Raw genomic sequence first — 21,246 nt, 5'->3', positions numbered from 1 at the left:
TCTATATTGGAGGAAAGTCAAAGTAAATTGATAGAGAGGAAATAAATCTTTAAATTAATGAAAACAATTATAATTTAATGCTTTACCATAGTTAGGACAAAGTTGATTTTTACTTGATAACTGGGTTAGGGTGTTATTGGGTGTTCAGGATATTTAAACGTCTCTTTAATTTTCAAAAATCAATCTGTTGTTTTTCTAGAAGAACACTTCAGGCCAGTTGATAGATTACAGAAACAATAATGGGGGTTCTTTTCGACAATCAGTTCTGCAATGCAAGAGGAAATGTAGTACAGATAACTTTAGACGTCAGTAGGTTTAAGGAATGTGCTCAAGCAGGAGTGCAACATTCCCACTGTCTCCTGGGAATCCCTGTGGAGGAGAGGCAGTCAGGATGATTGCAGGATCTCAAGCCCGTGCACTTGGAATAGATAGAGGCTCGGTGTAAGTGGCAGAGGGACAACTCATCCAACCAACTCGTCACCATCCACAGCTCTGTGGAAGACTCTGTCATTCCCAAACTGGCCTCATTAGTCACCATGAGACCCACAGAACCAGAGGGCACGACTAAGGGGAAGAAGAAGTAACAGGAGCAATATTCAGCAGCTGATTGGTTGAACACGTGATTGTCTGAGGGACAGCCACCATCAAGTGTAATCATGGGGTGTAGCAGCTGGGTTTGTAATCATGGGGTGTAGCAGCTTGGTCCCCTAATCGTGGGGGGTAGCAGCTGGGTCCTGTAATCATGGGGTGTAGCAGCTGGGTCCTGTAATCATGGGGTGTAGCAGCTGGGTCCCTCCGAGTTTGTTGAGCCTTTGTTGAAACGTGGGCAGGGCACCTGAGCAATGGTGGAAATGGGAAGAGGTGGTGGCTGCCTGGCTCAGCCTGATCTCACTCCATGTAAAAATAACGAATAACATACTTGTCTGAAATCTTATTTTAATGCTCTAATTCAACACTGATTTTCCAGCAATCTTGCTTTCAAAGTCTTTCTGGATTATCAGTTTTGCCAGACCAACAGAGGTCACGGTCTCTGAGAGGAGTCCAACTGTACTGGAACAGTAGGCAAAATAACTGCAGATGCTGGTTTAATTAACTGTACTGGGTCCTGGATACTGGTCGGCAAAGTCGGCCTCGGAAGTCGACTTATGGGAATGGTTCTGCCGACCCCAGCTGGGCCGGAGTTCCAGAGCCCCAACCACAGGGGGCAAAATTGACCTGCCGATTGGCGCAGAAGTCCCAATGAGTTTGAGATTGGCTGCCTCACCTGGCCTAAGTGCAACGGTTTCGGGGGGACTTCATGTTCACCCTCGTAATTTTGTCTCGATTAAAGGAGGTGCCAGACCAGCAGTTGCCGGAAAATCGGTGGTGGACCTGTATAACTTTATCTGAAAGCCAAAACCTCATGGCGATTGGTTATTCCACATGCATTTATCGAGCTTCAGGAGTCATATTTGGGCCTCTATCTAAGTGATGATGTTGCAACAGCAATCACCCCTCCACTCCTATTCCGCTTCCGTCGGTAACGACTCCTGAATATGGTCCCACCAATGGCTCATCAGTTCAGACAAATTCCTGAGGGCAGCACTTCCTGCAGGCAATTCAGCGACCATCCAGCCTGCAGAGATTGGAGCCATGGACAGGGTGGGGTGTCCTGCAGTCAGCTGATGTCAGCATTTTGCTCTGGAAATTAAAAAGTTGCTGTTTGACCCATCTCACAAAGAGACTCAGCATCGAAATACATGGAGGGTTTGCGGTTGTGTTACATGTTGACTACAAACACAGTAAACACATCAGGAAAAGCAAAGACTTGTCTGTGAAAGTCTGTTGAATTAAAACTGCGATAATTCTTAATCATTGCCAAATTTTCCTCTCTGGCCTACAAATTAACTTTTACAAGCATGCAGACTCATTTTTTTCAGGTTATAATTATCATTAACAGCAATTTCATGCTGCTTAGTCATTTAAATCATTTCTTCCCACAGCCAGCGGTAACTGTGCTGTGGATTGGCTGGATGCAATAGCAGGGGACCAATAAAAGTGGCTAATTAAATTGAAGCCAGCCTGCATTTCTTAATGATGCAGCTGGAGCAACTTTAGACAGTTGCTCAAGAAGTAATTGTGATCTGGGAAATTGTGATGGAGGCCACACTGGGAGGAAAGAAATCTCTGCAAAATATTTAAATGTTGCAATAGAGATGTTGATTGAGAAAATGGAAACCCAGAGAGATTGCTTCCATCCATTGAGGGTCTGGAGGTTGTACAGTCGTTTGGAGATGATGTGAGATGGATAAGGGAGAGCCAGTGGATGTAGTGTATCTGAACTTTCAGAAAGCCTTTGATAAGGTCCCACGTGGGAGATTAGTGGGCAAATTAGAGCATACGGTATTGGGGGTAGGATATTGACATGGATCCTACTGTCAGACAGGAAACAAAGAGTCGGAATTAACGGGTCCCTTTCAGAATGGCAGGCAGTGACTAGTGGGGTGCCGCAAGGCTCGGTGCTGGGACCGCAGCTATTTACAATAAATATTAATGATTTAGATAAAATAATTAAAAATAACATTAGCAAATTTGCAGACTGGGTGGCAGTGTGAACTGTGAAGAGGATGCTATGAGGATGCAGGGTGACTTGGATCGGTCTCACCAGGGCCCTATACAACTGCAGAAGGACCTCGTTACTCCTATACTCAAATCCTCTCGTTATGAAGGCTATGTCTAGGTGGGAACTGGCAGCAAATGTAACATTTGAGATCCATTCAAGTGCAAGAAGAATCACCAATATTTTTGTCCACAAATTGGAAAAAGGATTGATGGAGGGGGAGTGGGATTGAAACAAAGATTGTTCCGTGTATCTCACAAGACAGTTATGAGACAACTGTGGGCAAATGCATGGCAGATGCAGTATAATGTGGATAAATGTGAGGTTATCCACTTTGGTGCAAAACCAAGAAGGCAGATTGTTATCTGAATGGTGTCAGATTAGGAAAAGAGGAAGTGCAACGAGGCCTGGGTGTCCTTGTACATCAATCACTGAAAGTAAGCATGCCGGTACAGAAGGCAGGGAAGAAAGCTAATGGCATGCTGGCCTTCATAACGAGAGGAGTTGAGTATAGAAGCAAAGGGGTCCTTTTGCAGATGTACAGGGCCCTGGTGAGACCACATCTGGAGTATTGTGTGCAGTTTTGGTCATCTAATTTGAGGAAGGACATTCTTGCTATTGAGGGAGTGCACCGTAGGTTCACGAGGTTAATTCCCTGGATGGCGGGACTGTTATATGATGAAAATTATTAAGGGATTGGACAAGCTAGATGCAGGAAACATGTTCCCGATGTTGGGGGAGTCCAGAACCAGGGGCCACAGTTTAAGAATTAGGGGTAGGCCATTTAGAACTGAGATGAGGAAAAACGTTTTCACCCAGAGAGTAGTGAATTTGTGGAATTCCCTGGATGCATTCAAAAGAGTGTTAGATAGAGTTCTTAGGGCTAGCGGAATCAAGGGATATGGGGAGAAGGCAGGAACGGGGTACTGATTGTAGATGATCAGTGATGATCACATTGAATGGCGGTCAGTGCTGGTTCGAAGGGCCGAATGGCCTACTCCTGCAACTATTTTCTGTTCCATGTTCTATGAGAATAGTTAATTATAGTGGTTGATGCTGGAATTCAAAACCTTATTCAAGCAAGGCTCCAAAACAATGTTGATGACTTCTCATAATTCATATCATATCATATCATATATATACAGCCGGAAACAGGCCTTTTCGGCCCTCCAAGTCCGTGCCGCCCAGCGATCCCCATACATTAACACTATCCTACACCCACTAGGGACAATTTTTTTTAAACATTTACCCAGCCAATTAACCTACATACCTGTACGTCTTTGGAGTGTGGGAGGAAACCGAAGATCTCGGAGAAAACCCACGCAGGTCACGGGGAGAACGTACAAACTCCTTACAGTGCAGCACCCGTAGTCAGGATCGAACCTGAGTCTCCGGCGCTGCATTCGCTGTAAAGCAGCAACTCTACCGCTGCGCTACCGTTCTGATTCTGATTTAATTATTTGACCTTCAAATGCCACGTGCTCCATTAACTCATTGTTCTCAACTGGCTCCCAACTAGCTCATCTTCATCATGGGAATACAATAACTTTACATCTTCATCCTACACTAAGATGGTTTGAGGGTTCAGTTTGTTTCTTGAACAAAGGTCCCACCTGTACCGATTCATCAATACATTTAGTTGCCTGTTTGAACTCATTGGACAGCTTCTCACTCAACTACTCTCACTTTCTTCAAATCAAGTGTAGCCAAAAAGGTGCTGGTGTGCACATGTCTCATAGCTAGAAATGAAATAATGATGCTTAACTTTTTAGAGATGCTTGTACAGTGTACTGGCATATCCTGTCACAAAAAGAGCATACTTCTAGCTGTGATGATGTGCATAGGCCCAAACTACAACTGTCTTTGTGCCATACACGGAACAATCCTTGTTTCAATTCCACTCCCCCTCCGTCAATTCGTGGACAACAATATTGGTGATTCTTCTTGCACTTGAATGGATCTCAAATTTTGCATTTGCTGCCAGTTCCCACCTAGACATAGCCTTCATAACGAGAGAATTTGAGTATAGGAGTAAAGAGGTCCTTCTGCAATCTATAGTATTGTGTGCAGTTTTGGTCTCTTAATTTGAGGAAAGACATCCTTGCTATTGAGGCAGTGCAGCGTAGGTTCACGAGGTTAATCCCCGGGATGGTGGGACTGCCATATGAGGAAAGATTGGAAAGACTGGGCTTGTATTCACTGGAATTTAGATGGATGAGAGGGGATCTTATAGAAACATATAAAATTATAAAAGGACTAGACAAGCTAGATGCAGGAAAAATGGTCTCAATGTTGGGGGAGTCCAGAACCAGGGGTCACAGTCTAAGAATAAAGGGGAGGCCATTTAAGACTAAGGTGAGAAAAAACTTTTTCACCCAGAGTTATGAATTTGTGGAATTCTCTGCCACAGAAGGCAGTGGAGGCCAATTCACTGGATGAATTTAAAAGAGAGTTAGGTAGAGCTTTAGGGGCTAGCGGAATCAAGGGATATGGGGAGAGGGCAGGCACGGGTTGCTGATTGTGGATGATCAGCCATGATCACAATGAATGGCGGTACTGGCTCGAAGTGCCAAATTGCCTATTTTCTATGTTTCTAGGTGTCTATGGTACATCTATGACTCTTCCCTTTCTAGGCCTTGGTCACTAGCTCATGGGATGTCAATGGCAGATACCTATTACAAGTCTAAAGGCACCCACAGCTATATGATCACATAAGAACCCATTCTCCTGGTCCTCCATCCCCATCTGATGATGAGACTTTGCATGGCCTCTGAAATGTCTTCCTTGAACTGTAGTTTCCCTCTCAGTAATAATCATCTACAAGAATTAACAACATCAATGCAAGGATGCGTTCTCAGCCCCTTCTTTACTCCTTATACACTCATGACAGTGCAGCCAAATACTAATCCAACTCAATTCACAAATTTGCAGAGGACACCAGCATAGTGGGCCGGATATCAGATAATGATGAGATGGAGCACAGGAAGGAGATTGAGAACGTTGTAACTCCTTGCTAAGACAACAACGTCTCCCTTAATGTCAGCAAGACAAAGGAGATTGTGCTCGATTTCAGGAAGCAAAGCAACACACTACACATTGAAGCCGCCTGATGCTTGAAAGCTTCAAGTTCTTTGGAATAACTAGCACCAACAATTTGTCCTGGACCAGCCACATTGAAGAAATGGCCAATAAAGCACACCAATGCCTCTACTTCCTTAGAAGGCTTAGGAAGTTTGGCATACCCCCAACCCCCAACAACTTCTACAGGAATGCCGTAGAAAGTATTTTTATCATCACACTATGGTTTGGAAACAGCTCCATCCAAGACTGAAAGAAATTGTAGAGTTGTGGATGTAACCCAGACCATCATGCAAACCAACTTCCCTTCTATTGATTCTATCTACACTTCACGGTGCCTCAGCAAGGCCACCAGCATAATCGAGGACCAGTCTCATACCGATCACCTCTTCTCCCCTCCCATCAGGTACAGATGTTTGAAAACGTCTGAAAACGCATATGTTCAGATGCAAGGATAGTTTCTTCCCAGCTGTTATCAGGTAACTGAACCATCCTCTCACCAACTAGAGAGGGTCCTCTGTTATCAGACGACTGAATGGCCTTTCCACAAGTTAGGGTATAATCCCGATTGACTAACCTAGCTCATTGTTCTCTCTCTCTGGAAATGTAGCGCAACAATGCTGCAAAACTATATTTTGCACTAAGCGATTGAGAAAAAAAACTAAATTATCATTATGTCATGATTCTAAACCGATGTTATGTTGATCAAAAGGCAATTAATATGATCATAAATGAAGCAACTTTTTGTATTATTTTAAAGAGGGCACTGCTGGAGGTTTAAATTATTTGTAGTATAATTTTCAAAATGTTTAACATTATTTTTCTAAATTTGGAGACACATGGAGCAATGTGACTCAAAAATGTAGTTTAGGTTCATTAGTAGTTCAGAGGTTCAAAATTGATCTTGAACTAAATTGAGTTTATGTTGAGAATAAGATAACGCTAATTATGATACCTCAGACGAGGCAATGCAAATTCTAAAAATGTTACTCAATGGGGAAAAGCAAATCTACATGCAGTCTGCTTGAGGCTGATTAATTTGGTACTACTCTCTTAATTCTCCCTTCATATTTTATGTAACAATTTACAACTACTTTATCCATGCCTCTTGGCATGTTAAACCTTTCTGTGGTGTTTCTCAATACTTAATCAGTTTCTACTCATTTTTTTTGTTAATATTTTTGCAATCTGCATGAATCAATACATGAACGGTTTTCTGAGGAAGGTATCCAGAATTGTGCACAAGGTTCTAAATTTCCCCGGTGTCGGATGAATAAAGGAATATATTAAATATTTTCATTAATCAAGCTAAATTAGTGTGGCCCTAAGGAATGTTGATGAACAGAAAAACCTGAAGGTCCAAATCAAGTTTCCTGAAAGTGCCAACACCAGTAGACAGGGTTACCTGGGTGCTCCAGTTTCCTCCCACACCCCAAAGATGTGCAGGTTTGTACGTTAGCTGGCCTCTGTAAATTGCCCCTAATGTGTAGTGTGCAGGTGAAATAATATAGAACTAGTGTGAATGGGTGATCAATGGTGACCATCAATGATTGCTGTCGACATGGGTGGGCTGAAGAGCCTGTTTTCATGTTGTATCTTTCAATTCAATTCAAGAACCTATTCAGACATCCATTGCTAACATTCAAGTCTTCATTCACATCTTCTATGCTTTCCAAATGGTCTCTCTATCTCCAACTTTAAACATAATCTCATTTAAATATTTGCTGGCCTTACTGCAGAGTATCCCAGGACTCATTTACTCAAATTGCACTGGCTTCAAAAATACATTTAAAATTCTCATTGTTTTTAAAACTCAAACTCAATGAAAGTTTAAAATGTGAAAAAAAAAATTATAGTGATTCTCTGGGAAGAATCAGATAGGCAAGAGAGAATTGTCCCATTGGGCTGAATGGTGGGGGTATGTTATATAAGCGGCCATATCAAAGGCTACAGAGAGCTTGAGAAAGCCAAAGTAAGATTTTTAAAATAGCACAGGTACATTGAGAATTTTTAGTTAATAGGTTGATGAGTGAAAATGATGGTAATGGAAAATACCCATTGACGAGATTGAGGGAGAATGCAGATTCATGCCATGCATAGGAAACCACGAATATGAGAAATGATCTTAAATACAGAAAATTATAAACTGCAACGAAATATCCTAATGGAAGGCAATGTGTGTCATTTAACTGAGATACATAATGATACTTGGAGGAATTGAGAGTTGGATAAAGAAAGAAAAGGAAGCATGTGGCAGGTCGAGTGAACGGAAAACAGGGGGTAGAGAATCAAGAGTGTAGAAAATTAGTTGGGGCTACCAATTTAAAATTATCTTAGCAAAGTGAGAGAAAAGTTGGGAAAATATGCAGTTGTTGAAGGAACAGATGGTTTGGTCACAGGGAATGGTTCAGGGCCAATGTCAACTAATACATGGTGTTTTAAATAATACTATGTAGGGTATTATTAGCTTGCAAAAGACCAGTCAGATTTGCAATAGACATTTTCAATGCTGTTACTCAATATAAACATAGCACAAAAAGTAAGGAAATTTGTGTTTGGTAAGATTATTTCTTTGTTGTAACAATGCTTCTTGGCAATAAATCTTATACCGTTGGAAAGCCTGTTTATTTCCCTTTTAAATGGTGCCACATTTGTAAGGAACATGCATTTGTGGGATGAGCAGCAGAGCTGAGTATATGGGTTGCGCCCATGAAAAATTTGCCAAATCTTCTCTGCCAATGCCAAACAGCTTATTCTGCCATTGACTCTTGTTCGGTGTTGTTTGGTGGATTGGATGATTGAAGTCTGAAGAAACAAGAGATATTGGCAATTTAACAATTTATTCATTTAATAAACAGGAGCCACAGTAGCGTGAGGAAGAACCATACACAGCCATAACAGCCTGGCACCTCCTCCTCATGCTGGTCACCAGCCTGGTCACACACTGTTGTGGGATGGCATCCCATTCTTGTCAGCACCTGGGGGTACCAGAAGCTCAAAACAAGAGTCAATAGCAACAGCAGAATAAGCTGTTTGGCATTGGCAGAGAAGATTTGGCAAATTTTCATGGGCGCAACCCATATACTCAGCTCTGCTGCTCATCCCACAAATGCATGTTCCTTACAAATGTGGCACCATTTAAAAGGGAAATAAACAGGCTTTCCAACGGTATAAGATTTATTGCCAAGAAGCATTGTTACAACAAAGAAATAATCTACCAAACACAAATGTCTTTACTTTTTGTGCTATGTTTATTTAATTGTATTTCTGGTCATCAAGAGTTCAGAGATAATCAACATTTATTTTTTAGTTTTGCACCACAGGTCCACTCAAGCCGATGAAAGTCCCACATTTTAAATGACTAAGTAGAGCATATCGATAACACAAAATACTATGATATATTTTGTAGATGCAAATTAGTTTACTATTTTCATAGACCTATTCTGTAAACTATAGCTTAGGGGGAACTAGAAACTAGACTTTTTGTTAATTACCTCCTCAAATTTTAGTATAAGAAAATAACTGCAGATGCGGGTACAAATCGAAGGTATTTATTCACAAAATGCTGGAGTAACTCAGCAGGTCAGGCAACATCTCAGGAGAGAAGGAATGGGTGACGTTTCGGGTCGAGACCCTTCTTCAGACCTCAAATTTTAGGGGGCGTGCAACATTGAAAAGGGCTTTCTTTAGCAGTTATCTGCCTTTATCCATGGGAAGTTCAAAACATGCAAACTCACAAGAGTGAATAAAATTTCATACATTATTTAACGTTATCTGCAATGCTCAGAAAAACAATCTTAAAATTTTGCAGACTTTCAACATGGGATTAAAGGAATTTTGAAAGATATAGGTTCATATATACTTGTTTATCCTGCCTGCAATAGGTTTATCACTGAATTAGCAACTGAAATAATGTACTATGAAAACTTTAAATGACAGATAAGCCTTATCCAAACTCATGAAATGGACACGAGTTCTCACAAATAGTAAATATGCAAATAAGGCTTGCATAATCTTCTATTATTGATATACAAATGTTTGTGCAGACACCATAGACAGCGCTACAGTACCTCATTTTTAAATAAGGTAATAACATTAGATCTTGTGAACTTCTAGGGCCTTTTGACATGGGTCCATAAAAAATATATATATATATTCCAGCAAAGCCAATGGGGAATTTATTACACACAAGTTGAACCAAAGTTGGAATATGGTCTTTTTATTGTTTGACAATTTATAAATATTTTGATCATTACATGATAAAACATGCAAAACACAAGTCTTCAAAACAATGGTTGTTACTTTAATACAACTAACCCTTTTATTGTAGGAATAAAATCTCAAAAATATATTTTGGTAATTTGTGTACAACAAAAGGAGTAATTAAACATTTTAAGTTTCACAAGACATTTATGAATCACCATGTACATGACAGTACAAAATGTTCCAGCTCCAAAGCAGTCTTATTTAGAGCTCTTGGCCAGTGTTCAGCTTTAGACATCACCAGCATGGGGTTATAATATGTAAATAAATTAGCCAACAACCAAAAGTGCAAACAACTTGAATCACATTTTCTCCCTGTACCCAGTTTACAAAATTAGATCAACCATTTTACAAATCTCTGCAAAACTGAATAAAACCCTCACATACTGGAAAGGTTGATCTCTTATTGCTACTATAATTAAAGAGGCCATTATTGGACAAGATCTTTTGGTTGCAATTAAGTTAAAATTTTAATTAAAAATTTGTCCACAAAATACTATGATTTGATATAAAGATGGCATCCAGGAACCAGGAAATCCAGCATTTTAGTATTGACAGTTAAAACTCTTAAGTTGCCTTAAATGCACGTAAAATGCATTGAAAGTAAGCATTTCATTCAGAATGTTATATTGTCTTGGGAGTTAAAGTCAATACCAAATGAAATCTCAATCCTTGCCCAAAATATTACTTTATTGCTAAGCATGTGCGAGAGATATCAGCTGCTGATTTTTATGTATATTTATTTCAACATTAGAAATATAATGTCAAGTATCTACATTTATATTATACAATCATTTTATATCATTCAAAAGAAACATTGTCGAATTATTCAAGTGAAAGAAAACTTCATACAAGTTCTATAGTCCTGTAAACCACCAAGTGTATGTGTTTGCTCTGAGGTTAGTAACACTGTTTGTTGCAGCTGTAAAAACTGTAAAAACAAATCCCTTTTCTAACTGAACTACAGCAACCAAGAGACCTTAATGAGACACTTATGTTAAATAAACTATGGAATGGTTTACAAGATAAGAACATTTCAATGAATAGAAACATAAAAACAAAAAATGCAGCATTTGTTTTCAAGACCTACTATATACTGGTTTTGAACTGTGTCAGTGTGCCACAGTGGTCTGACTGACACCAGTAACTTCATGTAAACTTTCCAGATTCAAAGGCATGCCTTTTAAAACACAGTGCACCTTCCTAATAGCCAATGTTAATAAATCCAGCAAGTTTAATTTTACCACCAACCATTTACACTCCACACATTGTGGGGCCCAAGCAGTAACGCATGGAACCAAAATGAAAGCGGTCTTAATTGCCTGCACAAAAGTAGTTGCATTTACTGTATTATACATGCAGGGCATTTGTTGATCTTTGAACATTTCAGAGCTGGCAATGACTGTAGAACAGGAATCATAAATCTCAATATAATCAATCACAATATACTCTAGTCCTCAAGGCTGTCTACAGTAATTGTGTTTCCATTGAAAATAATGGAAATTCTGAACCCACTGGATAGTTATATATGGGGGGGGGGGGGGGGGGGGGGAAGAAGGCAATGGCAGAGGGGAGAAATCATAAGTGTAAGCTGAAATTAGCAAACTTTGTTCTCCCTTCAGCAACATTGGAAGGTTCAAAATCTGAATTAATTTACTTGAATCTTCACCAATTTAATTGAAAATCAACTAAACCTATTTTATCCAATTTTTAAGAACCTGCCAGTAGTTTGATTTTGAATAGTATAACCAGCTACTTCATTGAGTGTGATATTTATAAACAAAGATTTTATCCTGAATGCTTCAACCCATTATTCCTCAAACTCAATTGAATAGATTGTTTCATTAAAACAACGTTTGGGCAAACCCAAAGGTAATTTTAGGAATATATATTCTAAGTACTAAGCAGATTTCGCAATCCGTTTAAGGTACAATTGTAGCAATTGGAAGTCATGACTTCACTTCTAAAAACTTCACTAATCCAATTCGATATATTTAGTCCCCTAGGAACCAATTGCATCAATGAGTTCTGTTTGAGAGAATTTTCCATCTTTATTTGAATCAAATTGACGAAGTTCTTCTGGATCAGGGGTTTGAGTACCAAATAAATTGTACAGATCTTGATAAGAAAGTTGGCCATCAGTAGATTTAAGGAACAGGTCCTGCAGAGCTGCAAGATTTGAAAAAACGTTTGTCATTTTAAATTTTAGAAGTAACAGTACTAAAAGAACTTCAAATAGGAAAAAAAACCTCTTTAATCTCAAGAACTAAAATATAAAAGCTACAATTTATGTAACAGACTAAGAATACATATTTTATTAGCTAATTCTTTTACATGGAGACTGGGCCATTGTAGAAACCGGATACATGTTGGTAAGTCGCACAATTTCAGCTGACCCCCATGTCTTTGAACAGCAGCCAAGGTATCTGGAGCCATTTGAATTAGTTATTAGTTTGAAGTGGAAAATGTGTGCACACCAATGGAATAGAACCCCCAAGTGTATTTCATGCCAGATTAGTTTGGAGATCAAGAAAAGTGATGGCTTCTCAAATGGATGTCAGAGCTCCAAGAAAAAGTAGTTTTATTATGCATGTTCATACCTTCCCTTGACATCTTTACAAAGATTAGTCAACTTATTCATCTGAACAAGACAGCTAAACACTTTATACAAATCAATTGTGAAGTTAATGCACACACACACAAAGGCTTAATATTCCAACATGGATTTTTTTGTTGAAAAAACTAAACGGCTGGTAATAGTAGGAAAAAAATGATCAATCAAATAGTGACAAGTGAACAAGGGGCAATTCATCTAATTAGTGTCAGTTCATTTAATTTTTCTAAGTCAAGTTTATTCATATTATTCAGCATGAGTTTGAGAGTGACAACAAACTCCATCCAGGATTTTCTAAGTTCATGAACAGAATTCTTTCCCCATGGAAATGTTTTTAGCTGGGGTAAAATCATTTTGGCAGAATGATCAATTCATTTATCATAACATTTTAAAATATGGGCCGTAAATCCAAATGTTTGATCACTTTTCAGCTGCGTTTGAAAATAATGGTTGGAAGTTTACTGACCTAGAGCCTAGATCAGTGCTTAGGAATATGATGTAATAACCATTATGAAGCAGTGATTGCAAGGACATTACAGGACTTTAGTTAGGCTATATTTGGAGCATTATGTGCAGTTCTGGTCGTCCATTACAGGAATAAAGTGGATGCTTTGGAGAGGGTGCATTCGAGTTTACTAGAATGCGGCCTGGATTAGAGAGTATTGGCTATTAGGAGAGGTTGGAAAGTCCTGGATTTTTTTTTGACTGGAACACCATAGGCTGAAGGGAGACCTAATAGAAGTATATAAAATTATGAGAGGCATAGATAGGGCAAACAGCCAGAACCTCTTCCCCAGGGATGAAATTTCAACGACTAAAGGGCATAGCTATATGGTGAAAGGAGCAAAGTTAAAGGAGACGTGCAGGGCAAGGGTGGTGGGTGCCTGGAACCTTCAACCATGGGTGGTGGTGGAAGCAGATATGACAGTGGCGTTTAAGAGGGTTTTAGATAGGCACGTGGATATGCAGGGAATGGAGGGATATAGGTCATGTGCTGGCAGATGAGATGTTTTCCATGGATCATATTCAGCAGACATTGTGACCCAAAGGGCCGGTTCCTCTACTCTACCTTTCAACATTCTTATGAAATCAGTCCAAACCAGCTCATACTCAATCCCTCCAGTCCCAGTAACATCCTTATGCTTTAGATATTTTCTAACAAACGTTAAATTTATTGGAAGTCCACACCTGTAGACAAATCTGCAAACTGTTCCAGATATTAACACGAAATATGCAAGATTTAATACACCGTTTCCAAAATTATATTTAACATTACAATACATGTACATAATTTGAATTATGTTGAATGTTCAATGTGTCTTACTGTAGTTGTTATACTCACCTTTTAAACTGGTAATCCCAGGTAAAGACAGGTGCTTTAATTTGACATTCCTTTTCCTGTTTTTATTAGCTACTGGTTTTACTGGTAACCTTGGAGAAACTAAAGGTTTCATGGTAGAAGTTGAGCTTGTGTTACCTGTAAAAGAAGAACAGCTGCAAATTATCCATTCATTTATTGCTCAGATCCAGACTTTCGGGAAAACTTTTAGAGATTTCAGAGTGTAGGATCAGGCCAGTCTGTCCAATTGCTTTCTGCTTGTATGCCAGACCAATAACTTTATCACTCTGCTCTCATATTTTCTTCACTTTCTCATATTGGAACATGTTATTTTTGAAGTACATCAATGCTTTTTCTACTGCCCATATGTCAGTTCTGCATCCATAATTTTCACAATGTTGAAAATGATCTACAGTTCTTTTTGATCCAATAGTTATCTTACCCACTCTTGCCCACAAGTTGAATAGATTTTTCAAATCCACCTTAATTAATTTACTAAGGAAAGATATTATAAAATCACTCTTGGCTGGACGAGGGCCTGAGCTAAAGGAAGAGGTTGGGTGGGCTAGGACTGTATTGACTGGAGCATAGGAGAGTGCGAGGTCATGTTATAGAGACGTAATGGTGAATAAATAGATAGGGATGATCTGTGGTTCCAGATTTCATTATTTTTTTATCCCATTTAGGTTCTTAGTTTCCAAGAAACAAAATGACTATTTCTTACTTAAATATACCTTCTCATGCTCAAGTTGATAAATCACTCAAAATTAATGCATGTTTGTTTTGCTTCAGTTAGCCAATTTGGTATATTATTTGGCATTTTGGCTGCAATTATATATTTTCTTTAAATAGCAAATGTTAGGCTCAGCAGAGTCCAGTGGACCACATTTCAGTTCATACCACTTCTATCCTTATCTCACACCATTTGCCTTTTCATCTCTGGCAGGTTTTGTCCTACCCCTCATCTTTTCCAGCTTTCTTCTGCTTTCCCCTTACCCACCCCACAATCACTTGGAAGGGTCCTAACCCAAAGTCACATATTCATGTTCAGCAGAAAGACTATACATGATTACAATCAAGCAGTCCACAATGTACAGATACAGGATAAATGGAATGACGTTTAGTGCAAAATGAAGTCCAATAAAGTCTGATTAAAGATAGTCTGATGAAAGTTTCCAATGAAATAGATGGTAGAAACAAACTGCTGGAGTAACTCAGTGTGTCAGGCAGTATCTCTGTAGAAAAAGGATAGAAACATTTCAGGTCAGAACCCTTCTTCAGACTGGAAGATAGAGAGGGTCAGAACAATAGATAACCTCAGGAAGGGTGGTCCATAATGGTCTATTGTTGGCTGGGGAAGATGTGCTAACAACAAGGATACAAGGATGCAAACAGTAGAACTACTAGCACAACAAGGGTGGGGAAGCAAGGGAGAGTGGGGGAAGAAAAACAGGAGTTACTTGAAATTAGCAAAAATCAACATTCATACTACTGGGTTGTAAGCTGCCCAAGTGAAACATGAGGTGCTATTCCTCCAATTTGTATGTGACCTCACTCTGACAATGGAGGAGGACCGAGACAAAAAGGTCAACATGGGAATGGAAAGGGGAGTTAAAAAGTTTGGCAACCGGGAGATTGCGTAGGCCAAGGCAGACTGAGCATGTGTTCAGCGAAACGATTGCCAAGTCTATGCTTGGGCTTGCTGAAATATAGGAATCCGTACCTGGAACAGCAGATACAGTAGATAAGGTTGGAGGAGGTGCAAGTAAACCTGTCACACCTGAAGGGGCTGTTGGGGTCCCTGGAAGGTGTCAAAGGAGGAGGTTTAAGTTCAGGTGTTGCATCTGGGATGAGGGTGGTTTGGGTGGAAAGGGATGAGTGAACCAAGGAATTGTGGAGGAAACGGTCTCTGTGGAAGGCACAAAGGGTTGAAGATGGGAAAATGTGGTGCCCCACTGGTAGTGGGATCCTGTTGGAGGATGATGTGTTGTATGCGACGGCTGATGGGTGAAAGGTGAGAACTAGGGTGACTCTGCCCCTGTTGTGACTTGGGGGAGGGGGGGAGGTGAGCAAGAGTGGAACTCAGGAATACTGAGGAGACATGTGTGAGGGCCTCATCTAAGGAAACTGGGGTTCCTCCATTCTATCTAAAAAATGAGGTCATTTCGGATGTTCGAATATGGAACACCTCATCTTCCAAACAGATGCAGTGGAGAAATTGGGAGTAGAGGGTAGAGTCTTTGCAAGAGGCAGGGTGGGAAGAAGTGTAGCGCAGATAACTGTGAAGTCAATAGGTTTACAACAGTCATCAACTGATAGTCTATTTCCTGTGATGGAGACAGTGAGATCAAGAAAGGGGAGGGAGGTATCCGAGATAATAAAGGTGAATTTGAGGGCAGGGTGGAAGATAATGGTGAAGTTAATAAAATCCATGAGTTCTGCATGGGTGCAGGAGGTAGCCCCGAAGCAGTCATCAATGTAGCAGAGATAGAGTTGGGGGAGGGGAGCCAGTGTACGCCTGGAACAAAAGTATTTAGTCCATCAGCCATTTCTTTGTTCCACAATACTACTTCTCCATCATCATTTTCCAGCAGTTAAATGGCCATTCTTTCCTCTCTTTTTCACTGAAAATATTTATAAAAACTTTTGGTATCCTCCTTCATATTATTGGCAAGCCTACCTTCATATTTCACTTTTTCTCCCCTTCTGCTTTATTAGTTGCCTTTCGTTGGTTTTTAAAAGCTTCCCAATACTCTAACTTCCCTGTAATCGTTGCCATGTTATATGCCTCTCTGTTGCTTTTATGCTATCTTTGACTTCCTTTGTCAGTCACATTCTCCCTTTGGTATGTTTCTTCCTCTTGGGATGAAAAGATCCTGCCTTTTCGAAATTATTCCCAGAAATTCCTGCCATTGCTGCTCCACTGTCATTCCTGCTAGGGTTTCCTTCCAATCAACTTTAGTGAACACCTTCCTCATGCCTCTGTAATTACCTTTACTCAACAGTAAAACTGATACATCTGATTTCAGCTTCTCCCTCTCAAACTGCAAGTTGAATTCTATCATATTTTGATCACCGTCTCCTACTTGCCTAATCAAGTCTTGTTTTATTGAAGAGAGATTAAGCAGACTCATTTGTGTTCTATCTGATAAAGTAACGACCATCATCATTAATACATCACATTGGCAAAAAGGACCCTATCTGTCAACTAACGAAAAAAGTGCGGACAATGTATTTTTAAGGAAGACAAATATCAAATAGCATTTTCTTAACATAGCAAATAAACACCACCAGTGCATGATACACTTTTTCCTACCTTCAAATTAGCTTACCTTGATCGTTGACTCCAGTAATATTGCCTAGATTATCTGATTTGTTGGTGAGAGCATTCACCATAATCTTCAACCTTTCCTTAAAGTTTGGCATTTGAGTGTTATCATTTTGCTGAAAGAAACAAGTATTGAAATTAATTATTTAAGATCAGGAAGTAAAAGAACACTTGGGAGGGCAAAAAGGTCAAAGTAATTTGACCAGTACATTTTAATTATTTTCCTTCTATTCAGAACTCAAACCAATGATTTTACAGAAAAAGCATTAATTTTTCAAAGAATCATTCTTTATTCCTTCACACCCTCCAAAAACATCCACTCAACTGAAATACAGCTATTTTATCTCACACAACTATGAAATACAGCTATTTTATCTCACATTAACCATTAATTACTTGGTTCTCCAGGACCTCCAATGACTCCCAATTCCCCAATGCTTTAATATTTGAAATAATAACCATTCAAGAGAGAACTAGATAGAGCTCTTAAGGATAGCGGAGTCAGGGGGTACGGGGAGAAGGCAGGAACGGGGTACTGATTGAGAATGATCAGCCATGATCACATTGAATGGCAGTGCTGGCTCGAAGGGCCGAATGGCCTACTCCGGCACCTATTGTCTATTGTCTATCTACACACCGTTTCAACAAACCCTCTTTGATGCAGCTAACAAATTATGCCCCATCTAAGCTTCTTGCACTAAGTAAATTCCTGTCACTATTTGGAAAGTTAAAATTGCCTGGTGCAACAACCCTGTTGCTTTTACATCTATCCATAATCTGTCTACATATCTTTTCCATTATCTCCTGCTGACGATTGAGAAGCATAGTATAATCCCATCACAGCGGTTGCACCTTTTATTTTTGAGCTCTACCCATATTGCCTCAGTAGATGACCCCTCCAGAATGTCCTCTCTGAATGTAGCTGTGACATTCTCCCGGATTAGTAGTTCAATCACCCCCACCTCTTAAATCCATCCCTATCACATTTGAAACATAAAAACCCTGGAACATTATGCTGCTAGTGCTGCCCCTCTCACAACTAAGTCTCTGTAATGGTTACATCATAGCTGCGCACTGATCCAGTCTTTACCCATAATATGCTTTACCCATAATATCCCTTGCATTGAAATAAACAGTTAAGTCCATCATTCCCACCATGTTCATTAATCTGTCCCTGCCTATCCTTCCTTTCAGATTTGCATGTCATAACCATTGCCATCCCATCAGTCCCTCGAGTTGCTGACTTGCTGCTCTGGTTACCAACCCTTGGCACACTAGCTTAAACCCTCCCTTATGGCACCAGGAAACCTCCATGCAAAGATATTGATTTCCCCTTCTGTTCAGGTACATCCCATCCCTCTTGCACAGTTCCCACCTGCCCTGGAAGAGAGCCCAATGATCCGTATATCTGAATATCTTCCTGCACCAGGCCACATATTCCACGACACCATCTATCCATTTCTTGCCTCGCCAGCTTATGTCAGGGGTAGTAATCCTGAGATTACATCGCTGGAGGTCTTCTTTATTAAATCTACTACCTAACTCCCTAAATTCACTTTGCAAGAACTCATCTCTCTTCCCATCTATGTCATTGGTACTGGCATGGACCATAACCTCTGGTTGCCTACCCTCTCCTCTCAGAATATCCTGTGCTCGCTCACGTACATCAGTGGCCCTGGCAACACACCATCCTGGAATCTCATTTGTGGACACAGAAATGCTCGTCTATACCCCTGACAATAGAGCCCCTATCACTATTGCTCGCCTAGACCTAGCTGTTCAATAGAGCCAGACATGGTGCTACTGTTCTGAATACTATTGGTAGTTAACCATCAATATACAAGATGAATATTTGAAGTTCAAGAAATGAACCGGATGAAATCAAATGGTACTATTATCGTGCTTTTAGTCCACAAGCAGCCATTTACCCTTTGAAACAGTTTACTCAATAGTTGTTTACTTATTGCTTACTCAATAATTAGTTCCAATATTGTACATTATCTAATATAATCATTATGCCAAAATCAGGAGCACTAGGTTTTATTTCCCTGGAGTTATCAATCTGCTGGCGAAAGAGCATTACCTAACAATCTTGAGCCTGCAATCAACAAACCTCTATTAATTTTTGTATCCGTTCTCCCAAATTATTTGCTATCTAATTATGTCCAGAGGAAATTGAAAGAAATTAATGTTAAACATTTACAAAATGTTATTGTGAATTTGTCATTACACAGAGACAGAAAAAACAATAGAGTCCACAATCTCTAGCAATCAAGGAAAGGAAAGCTGTGACCAGTGGCACTGAGATCAATGCTGGCTCAGCTATTCATAGATTTGATTAAGGGTTGTTGTTTGTGGCAATGAGAGTTGTGAAGTGGCTATATGAAGGGATGCAGAAATGGCAAATGGAATACAAATTGGGAAAAATGTAATGTCACCATTTTGGCAACAAAAAAAAATGTCAGAGATGAAAGGTGTAGGTATTCAGACAGAATTAGATGGCCTTGCACACATAATATTGAAAGTTAACGTGCAGGTGCAGCAAACAATAGCTTTTACTGCAAAAGGTTTTGAGGACAAAAGAGACATTTTATTCCATTTACAAGCGACCTTGGAGGACTGAATCTGGAGTACTGGAAACTGGAGATACTGAAAAATGAGTGCTGCTTCATCAGATTTGATCCTGTACTTGAGGGGGTGAAGGCAAAGGGAGAGGGAGATTGAAAGAGAGGAAAGAGTTGTCCTATGAGGAAAGTTTAGGACGACTGGGAATTTGAAAGAATGAAAAGAATCTCACGGAAACATACAGATTGCATGCAGGAGGTGACAGGATTAATCTTTTCCCTGGTTCGGATGCTCGAGAACCAAGAATCATCGTATCAAAGTATGGGATCTAGTCGCAGAGACTGAAATTCTCTACCCTCGAGGCTCACGGATGCTCAGGTTACTTAGTATGTTGAAGACAAAAAGCAATAGATTTTCAGGTGTTAAAGGGATCAACAGATCCAAGATTAATGCAGGAAAATAGCAATGAATTGTAAGATCAATTAAAATAATGAATAGCCCAGTGCGTGCTCCAAGTACTTGTCCCACAGTACATTTTATTAATTTTGTTTTAATTTAGAATTCATACCAATTATTTTCCAGAAAAAGTATTCACTTTTCAAAGAAACATTCTTTATTCCTTCACTCCCTTCAAAAACTTCCGCTTAACTCACATACAGCTATTTTATCTTGCATTAAGTTGCCCATTACTTGATTCTCCAGGACCTCCCGTGACTCTCCAATCACCTCCACCTCTTATTTCCATCTCTATCACATTTGAAACATTAAAACCCTGAAGTGTTATGCTGCCCCTCTCACAACCAGGTAAATCAGGTAAAATATCAAGCAAAATCTTAATGAATAACTAAGCGTGTAGTATAGGTTGTATGGCAAGATAATGCTGGTTTCTTAAATTATGTTCTTAATAATCTGAAGGTCAGCCATTGATGGACCACTTTTGCTGCTGCTTTTGAATTTTTCAGTTTCTAGAATATACAATGAGAATTTTGAAATAGTTCTTAGATACTTACCATTGCTTATCCATGCTAACATCCACCTCCTTTCCCATCTTTGCTTTCCCCAGTGTCTCAACTGAATCCCTCAGCAAAAACTCAACCTTGTTTCTTGAAATTCCTATTTCTATTCACAGTTATCAAATTTGAAAAGTGGGGGGGAGGGGGTGCAAGAGATGATATGACAGAGAGCAGCCTAAACATTTCCAGGGTGTAGAGCTCTGGGCATTTCACTGCTGCCTGGATCCAGATCCATTTGGTGTGGATTGACATCCCTGAACAAATATCAGTCCAAGCTCCGAAACCATACAGTTTAGTAGGCGGAGGGAACAAGGTCTTTCCCGCGGCAGAGTACTTTGGCCAAAATAAAGGGCAGAGTGCGCCAGCAAACTATTAACAGTTGGCTGCATAATTGCCAATCAAGTACTAAAAGAAAATCAGGAAACTACAAAGGACTGGAATTGGAAA

General features: G+C 39.8%; 1 protein-coding gene across 1 annotated transcript in view; it reads right to left on the bottom strand.

Annotated features, from left to right (window-relative positions):
- Window positions 1-9,896: 9,896 nt before the first annotated feature.
- efcab14 (EF-hand calcium binding domain 14) overlaps window positions 9,897-21,246 on the bottom strand; it is a 34,252-nt gene continuing 22,902 nt past the window's right edge. Inside the window, exons 7-9 of the mRNA XM_078407347.1 lie at window positions 17,226-17,337; window positions 13,897-14,031; window positions 9,897-12,109 (exon numbers count right to left, since the gene is read on the bottom strand). Of these exons, the coding sequence (XP_078263473.1) occupies window positions 11,943-12,109; window positions 13,897-14,031; window positions 17,226-17,337 (414 nt within the window). The 3' untranslated portion in view covers window positions 9,897-11,942. The remainder of the gene's footprint in view (window positions 12,110-13,896; window positions 14,032-17,225; window positions 17,338-21,246) is intronic.

The sequence above is a fragment of the Rhinoraja longicauda genome, chromosome 11 (assembly GCF_053455715.1).
Source record: "Rhinoraja longicauda isolate Sanriku21f chromosome 11, sRhiLon1.1, whole genome shotgun sequence".
NCBI classification, from domain to species: domain Eukaryota; kingdom Metazoa; phylum Chordata; class Chondrichthyes; order Rajiformes; family Arhynchobatidae; genus Rhinoraja; species Rhinoraja longicauda.
The sequence above is the reverse complement of the archived record's forward strand: the minus strand, read 5'-3'. Positions and strand labels throughout refer to the sequence as shown.